The 15,562-nt window shown below is 38.1% G+C and overlaps 1 protein-coding gene across 1 annotated transcript in view; it reads right to left on the bottom strand.

The window, feature by feature from the left end:
- Positions 1-6,786: 6,786 nt before the first annotated feature.
- The window catches only part of SLC26A4 (solute carrier family 26 (anion exchanger), member 4), a 59,498-nt gene continuing 50,722 nt past the window's right edge, over positions 6,787-15,562 (bottom strand). Inside the window, exons 19-21 of the mRNA XM_011986370.1 lie at positions 12,054-12,199; positions 9,622-9,705; positions 6,787-6,831 (exon numbers count right to left, since the gene is read on the bottom strand). Of these exons, the coding sequence (XP_011841760.1) occupies positions 6,808-6,831; positions 9,622-9,705; positions 12,054-12,199 (254 nt within the window). The 3' untranslated portion in view covers positions 6,787-6,807. The remainder of the gene's footprint in view (positions 6,832-9,621; positions 9,706-12,053; positions 12,200-15,562) is intronic.

Consider the following 15,562-nt stretch of genomic DNA (forward strand, 5'->3'; position numbering starts at 1 on the left):
TTTTCCACAGATCTGGACATGCCAATGCCTTCCTTAAATGTTACCTCTTTAGAGAGCATGCTATTCTTGTCATTCTCTACTATTGCCCTCCATTTGTCACCTTCAGTCTCTACCTCCTTATAATGGCTATAGCTATGTAAGAAGTCATTATATATTTATTGGTATGTTTGCTTCTTTATTGATCATCTCCCACGTTAGACTATAAGTTCCATGAGAATAGAAACTGTCTTTTTTTTTTTAACCATTCCCTGATACCCAGCCCCTAGTTCTGTGTCTGTTACAAAGTAGGTGCACATTAAATATTTGATGAATGAATGTATGAATGAGGAACTAATGGAAAATCTAATACTTTGGGGTAGGAATGCAGATGGGCAGAGGAAGATGAAACTAAAAAGAGAAACTAGCCTCAACTATTTAAGCAGGCAAATTAGGCCTCCATATTGTTTCTCCCCTAAGTATAGGTTTTTATCCCATGCCTCCTTACACCATGTGGCTGGCTCTGCCTCTGGTTAGGCCAGCCACTTATTATGCAGAAGAAGGGCTGGGGAGAAAGAAGAGCTGAGCATCAGTCCCACACTTTCAAGCCCTTTAATTCTTTTGGAGAAGGTGGCAGTGAGCACAGAATGCTCATTTGCCACAGCTTGTATTTTGTTGTAAACATTTAATAACTGGTTTAAACAGAAATATTGAGCAATCACTCCTTGCTTTGTTTTAGGGACCAAAACTTTCTTTATTACCAGCAAGTAAAATCAGAAGAAACAATGACTTCCACATAGAAACGGTAACATGTTTATAAGGAAACGTTAACTCTACAATCTCAAATCAATATCTACTTCTACCTATATGTTTTTAAATAGCACATATTTCTTTTTCTACTCATAAAAGTAGTGATTCATGTAATTATAAATAATAGAATACTAAAATTATCTTTAATGGATAGGCTATGAAAATAAAAATCACATCTGTGGAACAAGCCTTTTATTTCTAAATCACAAAAGCTAGTATGTCTGCTTTCATCTCTTACTCTCTTTGGAAACTAAAAAACAAAAGCCTCATTCATCTCCACTTTAATTTCACCTTCTGAATTTATTTCTGGATACCTAGATCACCTGATTGGATTAGTGAGGTAATGTAACCCAGCCATTTGTCTTTATCTCTTACCACACTGGAGGATAAAACCCAGTCTCCTTTATGTAGTATATAAGGGTTCTCATTTGCTGGCCCCAGGACACCTTGCAGCCTCATTTCTTACCCCTTCTTCCCTTACCCATTTAACGGGGAACTTACCGGAGAAAGGTCATGGGCTCATGTGTGTGTTCTAAAGGTCTTACCCTCTCTTACTCAACCAAATACTTCTGGGTCAGGGAATAGAAAGATGTCCAGACTTCCTTCTTTTGTATATGGCATAGGCTTGAAGGAATGGGTTAAATGATCCTGCTGTGCTGGTTTATTACAAATCGATGAGCTAGGAAGTGAACGCAACTGGAGAGAGTAGGCTTGACTACTTTGGTCAACATGCAGAAATAAGAACCATCCTCAAGTTTTGGGCAGTGCCACTAGTTTACAAATGCCTTGACGAGACTCATACCTGGTCTTTCTTGTGAAGAGCCTCTCTCAACTTGCAGTACTGGCTGGCCGAGGACTTGTAAAATTCCTTAACGTCTAAAAGATGACCTTTACATGCTCCCCAGTATTGCCTAGAGCTCCTTCATGACTGAGGAGGCTGTGGGCAAAAATGAAATTGCAGAGAAAGAGTATGTCCTCCTGGGAGACTCACCAGAAGTCATTGCAAATGAATTCTACAGCAGAATATTCAGTGTTCAACTTACCCTGACTATAGGAAGTCTAATATCAGAGCTATTCCTCCATTTCAGAATGTCTTTGTTCAGCCATAAGTCTGGGAATGGTGTCAGAAGGAGAGGTATATCTGCACTTGGAGTGCATTTTTAAAAGGGTCCCCAGAAGAATTCTTGTGCTGATGGCATAGTTAAGCTTCTTGATTGTGGTGGTGTTTACACAAAGCTATACATGGGACAAAATTGCACAGAGTGCCCCGACACACACACACACACACACACACACACACACACACACACACACGAGTCCATGTATAACTGGTGAAATGTGAATAAGGTCTATGGTTTATACCAATGTCAATTTCCTGTTGTTTTTTTAAATTGTACTGTAGCTGTGCAAGATGTTAACGTTGTGGGAGCCTGGGTGAGGGGTGCATGGGAATCTTGCCATATATTTCTTTGCAAATTCCTGTGAATCTATAATTATTTCAAAATAAAAAGTTTTAAAGGAGCTGGAAGGGGACTCAGCGCATTGGAGCACTTGATCTAAAACAATGCTTTGGGAATCACCTTGAAACTAGAAGACCTTGTGCAAAAACAGTACCTCAATGTTCACGCCCAAAAATGTTCCTGAAGAAAAGGATGAAGTGGGCTGACTTGGTTGGCATATTCAAAATGTGTATAGACGTTAAGAGGGCCTTTAATTCCCTGAAGCTCTGTTAACATACAAGCGAATTCCGAGCCCCTTTTCTGGAGACCAATAGGTAAGGCAGACAGGCAAGCAGGTGAGCTGTCACAGTAAGTCTTTGGAATAGGCCTAAAAGCTCAGGAAACTCTGAATGTCTTATGTACTTAATGACTGCCATTCTCTAATTATGTTAACCTTACTCAGCATCACTGACTTTAGCTTAATGCATTCATCCGACAATATTTATTGCACCTCTACTGTGTGTCTGACACTCTTTACTCTTCTGAATACTTAGGATATGTCCAGGAACAAAATAAAGAATCCTGCCTTGGTGGAGCTTATGTTCTAGTATAAGGGAGGAGGCAGGAAGAGAAACAGTAGTAAGTGAATTACAGAGCATACTAGAAGCTGATATTAATGAAAAGAGATGGGTAAGGGGGACCAAGAATTCAGGAGATGGCATGGCATGTCGGGGAGGGAGTGTTGTTCACTTCTCTGAGTTCTTAAAGGATATGATTGTACTGAAATCAATCCTCTATTTGGATTTTATTTTCCCATTATGAAATTCTCTACCCCACCATTCCTTTTTTCTTCTTAGTCTTTCTCTTCCCTCCACCTTTTATTTTACCTTCCTCTTTATCTTTCTTCCATTAATTTTCCCTTTCTTATTTCTCTTCCTTCCCTAATTGTCATTCTTTTTCTCTGTGGTTCTCTTACCTTTTTCTCCCTTACGTCCCCCTGTGACCTTCCTTTCCTTCTCCCCTCCTTGTTTCTATTTTTTCTCTCTCCTATTCTTTTTCTAGCTATTTGTCATTATGTGGCTTTCTTATGGAACTGAACTTCGTGTGATTTAACTAAAGTTTGTGTGGCTTTTGTTACCAAGTTAAATTGTTTATATGACAAATGCTACTCTAACTGAAACCAAACTTTCTTCAGATACCTAACCTGATGCAAACAGAAAATAACCCTAATTTCATTGATTCTCACCTTATAGATCTAAGCCCCAGATAGAGGAACCCTTCCCGCAAATATTTCTGGAATATGCAAGGATGCCTCACAAGAATGTTCATAGCAGACTATTCATGAAAGCCCAAAACCGGAAACGACACAAATATCCACAAACAGTAGGATGAATAAATAAGTGGTGGCAAATTTACAATGGAATGAATACAGCAGGGAGAACGAATGAATGATTGCTATATTGAATAAGATGGATGAATCTCATGATTATAATGTTGAGTGAAAGAGGACAGACACAAAAGAAAGGGGGAAAAAAGAAATAATCTTTGATTCCATTGCTATGCAATTCAAAAAAACAGGTTTTAGAAGTCAGGACAGTAATTGCCCTCTGGGGCAACCAACTAAGAGGGAGCATGAGAGAGCTTATGCAGTGCTGGTGGCATTCTGCTTGTTGATCTAGGCACAGGCCACTCTGGTGTGCTTGTTTTGTGAAAATTCTTCAAGCACTACACTGTGATTTGTATCCTTTTTAACATATGTGGTGCCAGAATGAAAAGTTTGCTAAAATAATAATAACCATTGCACAAAATAAACTGGAAATATTTGGATAAGAATTACAAGGTTTAACTGTGATATTTGTGAGTAATGTTGTTTATTGCACTGATAAATCTACGAAAAGAAATTACAGACAAATGGAAGTGGTGCTATAAAGAATACCTCATAATGATGACTGATAAGAGCAATGACAAACTTAGAATGAAGTATTTTATTATATTTTATTTATTTATTTATTTATTTATATTTAGAGACAGGGTCTTGCTGTGTTGCCTAGGCTGAGACTCTAACTCCTTGGCTCAAGGGATCCTTCTGCCTCAGGCTTTCAAGTAGCTGAGACTACAAGGGCATGTGCCACTGCTCCTGGCACATTCTTTATTATATTTAATAGTTTTGTTCAGAAAGGAGACGTCCAAGTAGTTTAAAAGACAACTTTACATTTATTTTTAAATGTGTGCAAATATTTTCAAGTGTGCATGATTTGATGTTGTAATTTATTAAAACTCATATACAATACTGAAATCTTACCCTATAGGTTAAAAATATAACAAAAGGCAACTTTAATTTCAAGTGAAATTTCCATTGATAATACAAAACTAAAAGTATGCTTACTATTCACAAAATACATAGAAGAGACAATATTCCCACAGTTTGCTTGGGAAACAAGCCACACTGGACTTACGTCATCACAAGTGAACCCAGAATTTACAACCTCTAGCCTTGTTGTAAAACCTAACTTTGGTATTTCCTTCAAAAAAGTGAGCAGTGCGTATTTCCTTTATTGCACAAAGGTATTCATTCATTTTCTGTAAGACTATTACATTCACTCTTTTATTTTTTATTTTATTTTATTTTTTTTTGACACAGTGTCTCACTCTGTTGCCCAGGCTGGAGTGCAGTGGCACGATCTCGGCTCACTGCAAGCTCCGCCTCCCGGGTTCACGCCATTCTCCTGCCTCAGCCTCCCGAGTAACTGGGACTACAGGCGCCCACCACCACGCCCGGCTAATTTCTTTTTTTGTATTTTTAGTAGAGACGGGGTTTTACCGTGTTAGCCAGGATGCTCTTGATCTCCTGACCTCGTGATCCACCTGCCTCGGCCTCCCAAAGTGCTGGGATTACAGGCGTGAGCCACCGCGCCCGGCCTCCACTCACTCTTTAGAGAGATGATTTGTTGTCAATATAAGCAGGTAGTGCTGTGAAAATGAGACAGCATTATAATCCTAGTTATGCTGTAACCAGATTTACAACCAGAATTCAGGATCAACCAATTTGTATGATCATTAATCATATTCTTTCAGAAATAGACACATTGTTTCTGGTTATATTTCAGAAGAAAAACAGAGAAGCCATTCTACCTTTGGGCAGGGGTGACTACAGGACTTGAGTGTGTATAAATTTTGGTAAATGCAGGGGTCCTGGAACCAATCCCTGGATTATACCAAGGGATGATGTAGTTTTCAATCAAGCAAGACATTCTCAATTGGGGACCTGGGTATTACTTTTCTCTAGAAATGAAGTACAAGTTCATTCACTCCAGTATGATATATATGGAAAAGTCCCCAGGACCAAAGCTTGTGTTATATATAATACCTAGAAAATTGTTGGCACTCAGGAAAAAATAAATAAATAAAAAGAAAATATATAAAAACTTTTGGTCAAAAAAACCTGTATTTTCCAGTATGTACATTCCAAACGAATGTTTTTATACTGAGTTCATTTAGAATGCTTTGTCTTTAAAAATGCACTTTAAACATAGACTACTATAGGCAGCTCAATTTTTAGAGTTTTTTTTTTAAGTGGTCAGAGTTCAGTTAAATATTACTTACTTTACATACTGCTAGAATTTTTGAGAAAAAAATATAAACTCATTTTAATAATCATGATTATATAAGCACATCAAAAAATTTTTCACTCAAAATAACACTTTTTTTGTCAGATTTTATGTAGATCATACCTATATATGCCTCCATGCAATGATCATTTCTATAGACTAAGATAATTAAAACTGAATTTTTGAACAAAATAATCTGTCATATATTTTTCTTTGATCTCAGTTGTGATCCATGATTATTATCATATCAAAAAATGACTTTTATAAACCATGAAAATCTCTTTATTATTTCATTTGTCTGCATCAATGTTTCAAAATACATTGGCCTGGTTCTGTAGCTTTTAGTTAAACCATTTCCAGGATCAAAGAGATCCTCAATTCTGGTTACATGTAATAACACTTCATTATTAGGTACTAAGCAAATTTGCATTTTTAAAACTCCAACTTATTATCCAAAGTTATTTTCAAAGGCTTTTATTGATAAATGCATTAATAATTTTATTTCAGCATTTACTAAATGTGACCTTACATGGTGATCAGTGCAGCGCATGGATATCCAGGTTAGTCAAAAATTGATTTTTCTTTGTGATTAATCATTCATGACTCACCTGACCACAGAGGCTGTTGGGTCAGCACTCACTCTGACTGAACAGAGATATGCCAGTACCCATGTGAACATTATTAGCAAATCTGTGACATGGATCAGCAGCGTATTATAATACCAGCTTATCCTGGACGCTGCCAAATCATCTGAATAATTCTCACCATTTTGCACATGTTAGGGGTAAGGTGTTTATTTTATAAATAAATCCTAGAAACAGTCTTAGGGCTTCTCTTTCAATGGCTTAATAGAAAAAAGAATGAGTGTTTCGAGTCTGAAGAAATAGTCAATGCAGAAAATGTTTGCATAGGAGGACGTTAGTGAGGAAGTTTGTCTTGTGTTCCTTGCTCATAGAGACCTCCTGAGCCCACTTTCAGGATGCAAGTGTACGCATAGCCTGTGGAAGCAAGGGGAAAACAAAGTGTTGATACAACTGAATTCTCCTTAAGTCTGCATTATCTTTTTTATAAATATGTTTTTATAGTATTGGTTGCTTACTGTTACTCATCTTAGGTGTATAGCATCACAGTAGAAATAGGGTAAAAACTTAGTTTTGTATTCATTATACTTTTGTGGTTTTTTTTTGAGACTGAATCTCACTCACTGTTGCCCAGGCTAGAGTGCTGTGGCGCGATCTCAGCTCACTGCAACCTCCACCTCCCAGGTTCAAGCAATTCTACTGCCTCAGCCTCCCAAGTAGCTGAGATTACAGGTGCCCACCACCACGCCCAGCTAATTTTTTTTTTTTTTTTTTTAGTAGAGATGGTGGTGGGGTTACCATGTTGGTCAGGCTGGTCTCAAACTCCTGACCTCAAGTGATCCATCTGCCTTGGCCTCCCAAAGTGTTGGGATTACAGGATTGAGCCACTGAGCCTGGCCTGTATTCATCATACTTTAATTGGATTTAATTAAGAGCAATGATTACTGTTTATTGAGCACTTACTATGTACAAGGCACTGCTCTTGTTACTTTACATGTATCCTTTAATTTTCACAACTCTGTGGTATTATTATTACTTTCCATGAAGATACTAATATGAAGACAGGATAAGTAATTTGTCCTGGGGTGCACAGCTAGTAAGTAGCAGAATGAGGACTAGCACCCAGGTCTGTCTGGTTCTAAAGTCCATGCCCTTGAAACCATTGTGCTATATTGTTTCACCATCAATAGAAACCCTCCTTGAATTATTCTTTTATGTGGTAACCAATAAATATCCTAAATAAAGCAGTCTTAAGTTCTAATTTTGATGAGTTTTTACTCAAACTAAGGCTGCCCTATATCCATAGAGTCATAAACTACAAGAGCTAAAAGGACTTCTCAGGTCAATAATGACTTTCCTGGGCTCACTAAGCTAGTGGGCCAACATGCAGGTACTGTGATTTTCACTGTAGCAATGTATTTCCTCCACAAAAATCTCTGCCTGTCATCCTTACTGCCTGATTTCACTAAAGGGGGTTGGATGTTTTTCTTTGCAACATTTTTTCAAGACCGAGAAAAAGGCAGAGAAGGCAGGCTTATCAGATTTGATTATGACACCAGGTAGGGGATAGTAGGGTAGACAATATCCTGGATGATAGATTTAAAACACGAAACTGGCCAATGTGGTGGCTCATGCCTGTAATCCCAGCAATCTGGGAGGCCAAGGTGGGTGGATTACTTGAAGTCAGGAGTTCAAGACCAGCCTGGACAACATGGCAAAACCCTGTCTCTACTAAAAATAATTAAAAAAAAAAAAAATTAGCTGGGCATGGTGGCGAGCGCCTGTAATTCCAGCTACTTGGGAAGATGAGGCACACGTGAGAATCTCTCAAACCCGGAAGGGAGAGGTTGCAGTGAGCTGAGATTGTACCACTGCACTCCAGCCCAGGTGACAGAGTAATACTCAGTCGCAAATAATAATAATAATAATAATACAAAATTATGTCAGTAAACAAGAACCAACAAGATGCAATCTAGCAGAAATAGGTGTAGTTCTGTATTAGGGTCAAAACTCAATTAAATAAATATAAGTAGGGAACTCTACTAGACCATAGTTTGTATGAAAATGCCCCAGTCTTTAGTTGGACCCGGCTCAATAGAAGCCAAAATTCTGATGTTGCTATTATGAAAGGAAACACATTTTTAAGCTATAGTAATAGACTATCTTGATGAGATCAAGGTAGGTCATGGTTGAAAAATCTCCATGCTGGCCTGACCACATTTAGGGTTTTGTGTCCCCATCGTGACCAGAGAAGCATTGACTGCATGTTTGCAAGGAATAGAAGAAACGAGAAGAGTCTCAACTGGAAGACAGTCTGCTGGAGACATGAGAACTATTCTCAAATATTTGAAGGGCTGTTCAGTGGGAAGGTTTGTATTGCTAAGGAAGGTAGATCTCAATTCATTAGGTGGTTACTACAGAAAGGCCAAATTCAGTTTTGTAAGCACAAGTAACCTTTAGAGACTTCCAACCATGTAACAAACTCCCTTGGGAAGCCACTAGTGGCCAATGTCTGGAAATGCTCACCTAAAAGCTGAATGAACATTCATCAAGGATGGTGTAAGAAGGATTTCTGCATGGGCTAGAATGTTAGACTACTTGATTCTCAGAAATCTTTCAACTTTTTACAATTCTGTGATCTTCCTTCAGTGTTCACCTCTTACCCAGTGGTGAAGCTGCAAATTTTACTCAGATGCTACAAGTTCAGGCAAGTTTCCTAGGAATAGTCTGATGTCACAAGAGCATCTGAAATATACAGAATCAGTCTAAGGTGGGGAGAGTATGTTTTTAAAGCTGTTATCAGTCATATGAAGGAAGGTCATAGGGTTTATGTTCCTCACATACTATTCCTGAGGCTTATAAAATTCCTGGCGTAGAATTTTCCTCTATTCATTATTTTCCTATCGCATGGCCTTCCATCTCTGGAAGAGCAGGATGCGGAGCTGTAGGCAGCAAATCAGGAGCAGTGTGTTGGCTCTTGCTGGTTGCTGATCATCCCCAAATACCTGGGACAAAAGCTCCCCAAGAACTTAACATCTTCAAGGGAGAATTCTTATTTTCTCTTCTTCCCTGCTATCAAGCCATCTTTTTTACATTTGGGGGAATTATGTTCCCTGACAGCTCTTAATCAGATATATTCACTATTTGTATTACTCTAATTATTCAAAATGTAATCCAAATATTTTCTTCAGAAGAAAATGATCATACCTCATCCTGGACATCAAGTTCTTCTTCAGTCAGCTCTGTTTCAATTAATTCAAGGGTATCTTTACAGTCTTGAATGAGGGTGATCTTGAAAAAGAGAACATAGGGTGGAAATAGAATAGCATCAACCCACCTGATGCTCCACTGAAAATGATTTGAAGCTTTCCTGGGGCTTCTCATCTATCTTTACATACTTCAGAATCCTCTTCAGCTGTCTTGTTCTTTTATATTTCCCAACTAAAGATTTTTGTATATCATTTTTTTGCACATTCATAGGTGAACTGGTATAGTTCTCCATTGTCTAAACTCCTTTTCAGCTGTCTTCCCTAACCTCTCGAGTGTATGCCTCTTAACAAGTCACCCCCTCTGCCTAAATGATTCAGCAGTCAACAGTGCATCTCTCAATGGCTAAGCTAAGAGCACTTAGCACAGCATTGAGTGTGCAATGAATGCCCATTGAAGAGCTTGTGACTGATGACAATGAACAGTCACAAATGGAATTGGATGGAAATTAATTCTACTGGAGATGGAAACCAATGTCTATGGACTAATTTGGTTATTCAGAAAAGTTCTACTTTTTAGAGGTGCATGTAATTTAATCTTCTACACAGAGGAAACCTACAATTTTGGCTTTGTGTTTTGCATGGAAAAGGACATTTTCAAAGCAACTCCAAATATATATCCAGGCTAAAATGACATTTTGAAATGCTACTTAGCTACTTTTCAACTCACAAGTAGCCCAATTCTCTTTGCTAGTATGAGAATGAATTAGAGGGTTAAGTTCCTGTGCAAATGGTATGACATAATGGGAAAGGTGGAGGCTAAGTCTAACTACAAGTTGTGTCCTGAGATAGTCCTGTGATGGTAAAATAAAGAGATAGGAAGAGGGCTGTGTCATTGCAGTCACAGTATCTGTGATACAGAGGGACTCTTCTTGAAGGAAAGTACCACAGGTGAGGTTTATCGTCATTCACCTACTTATCACATGTAAAGCTTTGTGCTAGACTCTGAGAAGACACAGAAATATGAGCCTCTTGATCTCACAGGCCACCAGGAATGTCCAACCCACTGTTTAGTGGACCAGTAAGTATATAATACAAGCATTCCATTATGCTTAGTCTATTTGTTCAGAGTCAAAAAAAATCCATCCCAAGTCACTCACAATGCCTCCCGGATTGCAAACAAAATTGAGTCTAACCTAGTAGGTACACTCTTGGTTAGTGGTTTTTATGACATTCATGACCTAACATCTTAGTAAGAATGGGTATAAACAAATAAAATAACTGTTTTCATGTTGAGAAAGAACTTGATACCTTGGTTTCATTTTACTTTTAATTTGGGTCTCTTAAAGATACTTCATATGATCCTGCTTTCTTATCACCTATGGGTTAGAGAATTTTAAGTTGGATAGAAAAAGGTTTATGAATTTTCAATGTCAAACAGTTTTTTTTCTTTAGATTTGTAGCTTTACTCTTTTTTTTTTTTCCTTTTTTGTTTTTAAGATCCACAGCTTGGTAGTCAGGACTAGTATTTTACCAAGGAACACTAAATAGAACAATCTCTCCACTGCCAGTGCCTAAAAAGAATAATACAATATCGTTTCCTAAGTTGGTTTTCTTCAATCAACTGCCAATCTACAATAAGGATGTACTTATTCTATTTTTAGAAAAATGGGAAGCAATTTAAAATATCCACTATGACACTGGAATCATTATCGTTATTATATCTTGATAGGTATTTGCTTTAGTTTCCTAAGTTCACCATGAGAAATGAGATTCTTGTACCACCAGGCGCACCGTTAGGCCAAGCCCAACGAACCAGACCAGAATGCTCACCTCTTCTGGGTATTTGACAGAAAAACTAACAAAATAATACCCATAGGAAATCAGGGCATATTCTGGAGCCAGACGCACTACTGTTGTGCCACGAGGCCTCCCATCAGGGCCTATTCTATTTTGTAGGGAAAAAACCCTGGGCTTATTTGTGGCTTGATTTTTTAATTGCTTTTGCAAAGATCGCTTATGGCCTGATGGATCCTGTTTAAAGGCATTTATAATTCAAGGTTTTCCAGATTGCTGAGAATTTAAGTGGAATTTATGTGCACAAATCACAGATCACAGAAGATCAAAGATTCAATATTCTAAAAAGGCATTATAGCTAATGCCCACTTTTATTAATAAAACTACACATTGTAGAACTATTAAGTACTGGATACTACCAGGTAATTTCCTATAAACTATATTATTTAGTCTTCATATCTACCTAGCAAAGTTAATGTTTTTACTTCCATTTTACTGATGAAAAAACTGAGGCTCCAAGAAGTTATGTAGATAGCTTAAAATTCAACAGCTAGACTAGATTTGTGTAATGTTTGCCATTTATAGAAATCATGATAGTTTAGAAAAGATACATCTGTAGAAAGGTTGAATATTTACCGTTTCTAAAATGGAATCTTGACCCTCTTGGGATTTCACCTGGTTCTGTAGATAGAGTATAGCATCATGGACTGTCAAAAAGAATGTGTCCTTTCTAATGTTGTCGTCAAAGAACCCACATTGCTCCAGCTTTTCTATCACATAATCTTCAAAAGAAAGACACAATGTTTTGTTAGTTCCTAGGAAAAGAAATCTTTTGTTTGTTTTTGAGACAGAGTCTCATTCTATTGCCCAGGCTGGAGTGCAGTGGCACAATCATTGCTCACTGCAACCCCCACCTCCCAAGCTCAAGTGATTCCCTCCACCTCACCCTCCCAAGTAGCTAGGACTACAGGCACATCACATCATGCCCAGCTAAGAAAAGAAACTTTTAAGCATCAACCTATACTAAGTTTCTGTAGCTCTTCCTTTTATTTATTTATTTTTCTCGTATCCAAAATGTGACCCAGCTTTGAAATGACAGTTTCTTTTCCAGTAGCATACAGAATGGTTATTCCATAACTGGTCGTAGTCAACCTTGGTGCACGATCATGTCACTTTGGCCAAGCCAGTGTATCCATCCTCCTACTGCTGTGGGCCAGGTTGCTAACGTTTCACAGCTGTGCCCTTCTCTGGAGACTTTCTCTTGCCCATTGGGAGCTGTGTCATCTAAAGAGGACTGGGCCTGTAATTCCAGCGCTTTGAGAGGCCGGGGAGGGTGGATCACTTTGAACCCAGGCATTCTGGGCAATATGGTGAAACCCCAGCTCTACAAAAAAAAAAAATACAAACACTAGCCACGTGTGGTTGTGTATGCACCTATAGTCTCAGCTACTCAGGAGGCTGAGATGGGAGGATCACTTGAGCCCAGGAGTTTGAGGCTGCAGTGAGCCACGATTGCACCACTGCACTCCAACCTGGGTGACAGAGCAAGACCCTGTCTCAAATAAATAAGTAAATAAAGAGAATTGGGAGGTTTCATCCCCACGCATGGCTGGCCTGCAGCCACTGACTGATTGATATTGGGGGAGAAAGCAGGTCCCCTTGTCTCAAGGAGGCATAACCTTCTGGTACTCTTCCTGTGGTGGTGCTCCCTGTGAAATCAGGAATCTATGCTGGACTTCAGAAACCATGTCTTTCACCAGCTTCCTCCCCTTCCCTATCCTGCTTCCCTCACTGCTTCATAAATTTCCTCAGGTGTGCTCTCAATAAATCACTTGTGCAAGAATCCCCATCTTGGGCTCTGCTGCTGGAGAATTCAACCTAAGCGTTAGCACTTTCCTACACACATACATTCATAAAGAGACAGACACAGAGACTCACACCCTTGAGAGTCCTCCTGTTGCAAGGAATCTAAGTAATCCCCAGCTTTGCTCTCCTCATAACAATATCCCCCCATTGTCAATATCCACCCCACCCCCACCCACTGTCAAGACACACATTTCCATACATTACCAGCTCTATGGCACAAATTGGAAGTAGTGTCTTTCTGGGTTTAAAAATGTTCTCAGAGTTTTTATGCTTTTTGTTTTATTTTTGTTTTTGTTTTTTAAATAATAATAAAGATGGGGTCTTACCATGTTGCTCAGGCTGGTCTCAAACTCCTGGCCTGAAGTGATCCTCTGACCTTTGCCTCCCAAAGTGCTGGGATTACAGACGTGAGCCGCCATGCCCGGCCTATTTATTTATTTAAATCTTAACTCTAGCTTGGCAATCGGAGGTTATTTAAAGGTTGTTTCTAAATATGGACTTAGGAAGGAAATCAAAACAAGGCAGAAAGGAACCAGTAGATAGGAAAGATGTGGGAAAAAAATTACAAGTATGAAGATACAAAGAAAATTGAAAAGAGAATAATTTTTTCTTTTGTATAGGAGAGAACCTTATATGGTCAAAATGATAAGGAGAAAAGAAAAGTAAATCTTTGTCCTAAGGTACAATGCCAATTTTAAAAAAGGAAGTATAGGACAAAATGAAGGTTTAAGCAAGTTGTAGAAGGTTTGTAGAAGATAAATATCATGAAAAATTTTATGTGATTGAGTTGGCTAAAATTAGAAGGGAATCATTTATAAGTTTTATAAGCTCAATAAAAATTGAGCATTAATATTAAAGTACACTGATGGAAGGCTAAAGTTTCGGCCCACGTGTTGGAACAATAGAGTTTTCTCAGAGGATTGGTTTGCTCTTAATAGAAAATTGTGAGAGGATTTTCTTTATCTTCTAGGTAACTGGCCTAGAAAACAGGGATTTCATGTTTCATCAGGATAACTCTTCTTGTGCTTTGTGCCTTTGAACTCTTTTGTCACTTTGGTTTTATTTCATAGTGACCTATGTTCCTATTTTGATCAAATGTTTTAAACCTTCGGTGTTTGACAAACTTCTCAAAAATCAAAATTAAGTTTTTTTGACCTTGAACTAACTTTGGGATGTTCCAGAGGACCCTGGAATTTCTTAAAGAATCTGTAAAGGAGAGATGTTAAACCAAGTGGCCTTATGTTAAGTTATATGAGAAGCACTGTTAAAATAAGAAATGATGTTTAACCTTCTTTGAGCTATATTTATATAGATATGGTATTAATATGTTCCAAAATTATATAACATTCTTAGAAATGTGATATGTCTTGGTATAAATGCTACCAGTCATAATTTTGGTTATTTTAAATTGTTGTGTGCCACAGAAATAACCAAATATCCTTGTCAACTGGGTAACTCACTGGGTAACTCAGATCTTTAAATATAGCCACTTTAAGTCTTGTTGTCCACAGTTAATTGTTTTGTTCTGATACTTTTTCTGAAAGCTCTTTGTAAGCCATTGTAATTCTAAAATGCTGTGACTTCAAAGAGTCATATGGGAAGAATGAAAAGGACTCTGACAAATACAAGTTTCTAATAACTTTGAATTCATACCATTCGATGGAATTAAACTGCCAGCCAAGATCAAACAGAGCAAGAATTAATTACATGAGACTGAATGAACTGATGAAGAAGAATTATGGGTTTTATGGCTTTTTTTATTTGAAACATTGCTGTTTTTTAAAATATTTGTTTTCAAGATTTAAAGAAAATTTTTCTTTAAAGCTATCTGTAGTTTAAAGCCACTTGGTTAAGCATACTTTTTTTTTTTTTTGAGACAGGGTCTCACTCTGTCACCCAGGTTGGAGTGCAGTGACATCATCTGGGCTCACTGCAACCTCCGCTTCCCCAGCTCAAGTGATTCTCAGCCTCAGCCTCCATGCCCAGCTAATTTTTTGTATTTTTTGTAGTAACGGGGTTTTGCCATGTTGCCAGGCTGGTCTCGAACTCTGAGCTCAAGGCAATCACCCACCTTTTCCTCCCAAAGTGCTGGGATTACAGATGTGAGCCACAGCACCCAGCCTGGTTAAGCATACTTTCATAAACAAAAATTGAAACATTTGCTTTTCCTCTCTACCTGATCCTTCCAGAATTTGGAAACTCTTTGTGAGTATTCTTATTTTTCTGGCAATATGATTATTTACATAAAAGTTCAATAAGAATCTGTTCTTTTAAATAGA

This window comes from Mandrillus leucophaeus, unplaced genomic scaffold (genome assembly GCF_000951045.1).
Source record: "Mandrillus leucophaeus isolate KB7577 unplaced genomic scaffold, Mleu.le_1.0 Scaffold298, whole genome shotgun sequence".
Classification (NCBI taxonomy): Eukaryota; Metazoa; Chordata; class Mammalia; order Primates; family Cercopithecidae; genus Mandrillus; species Mandrillus leucophaeus.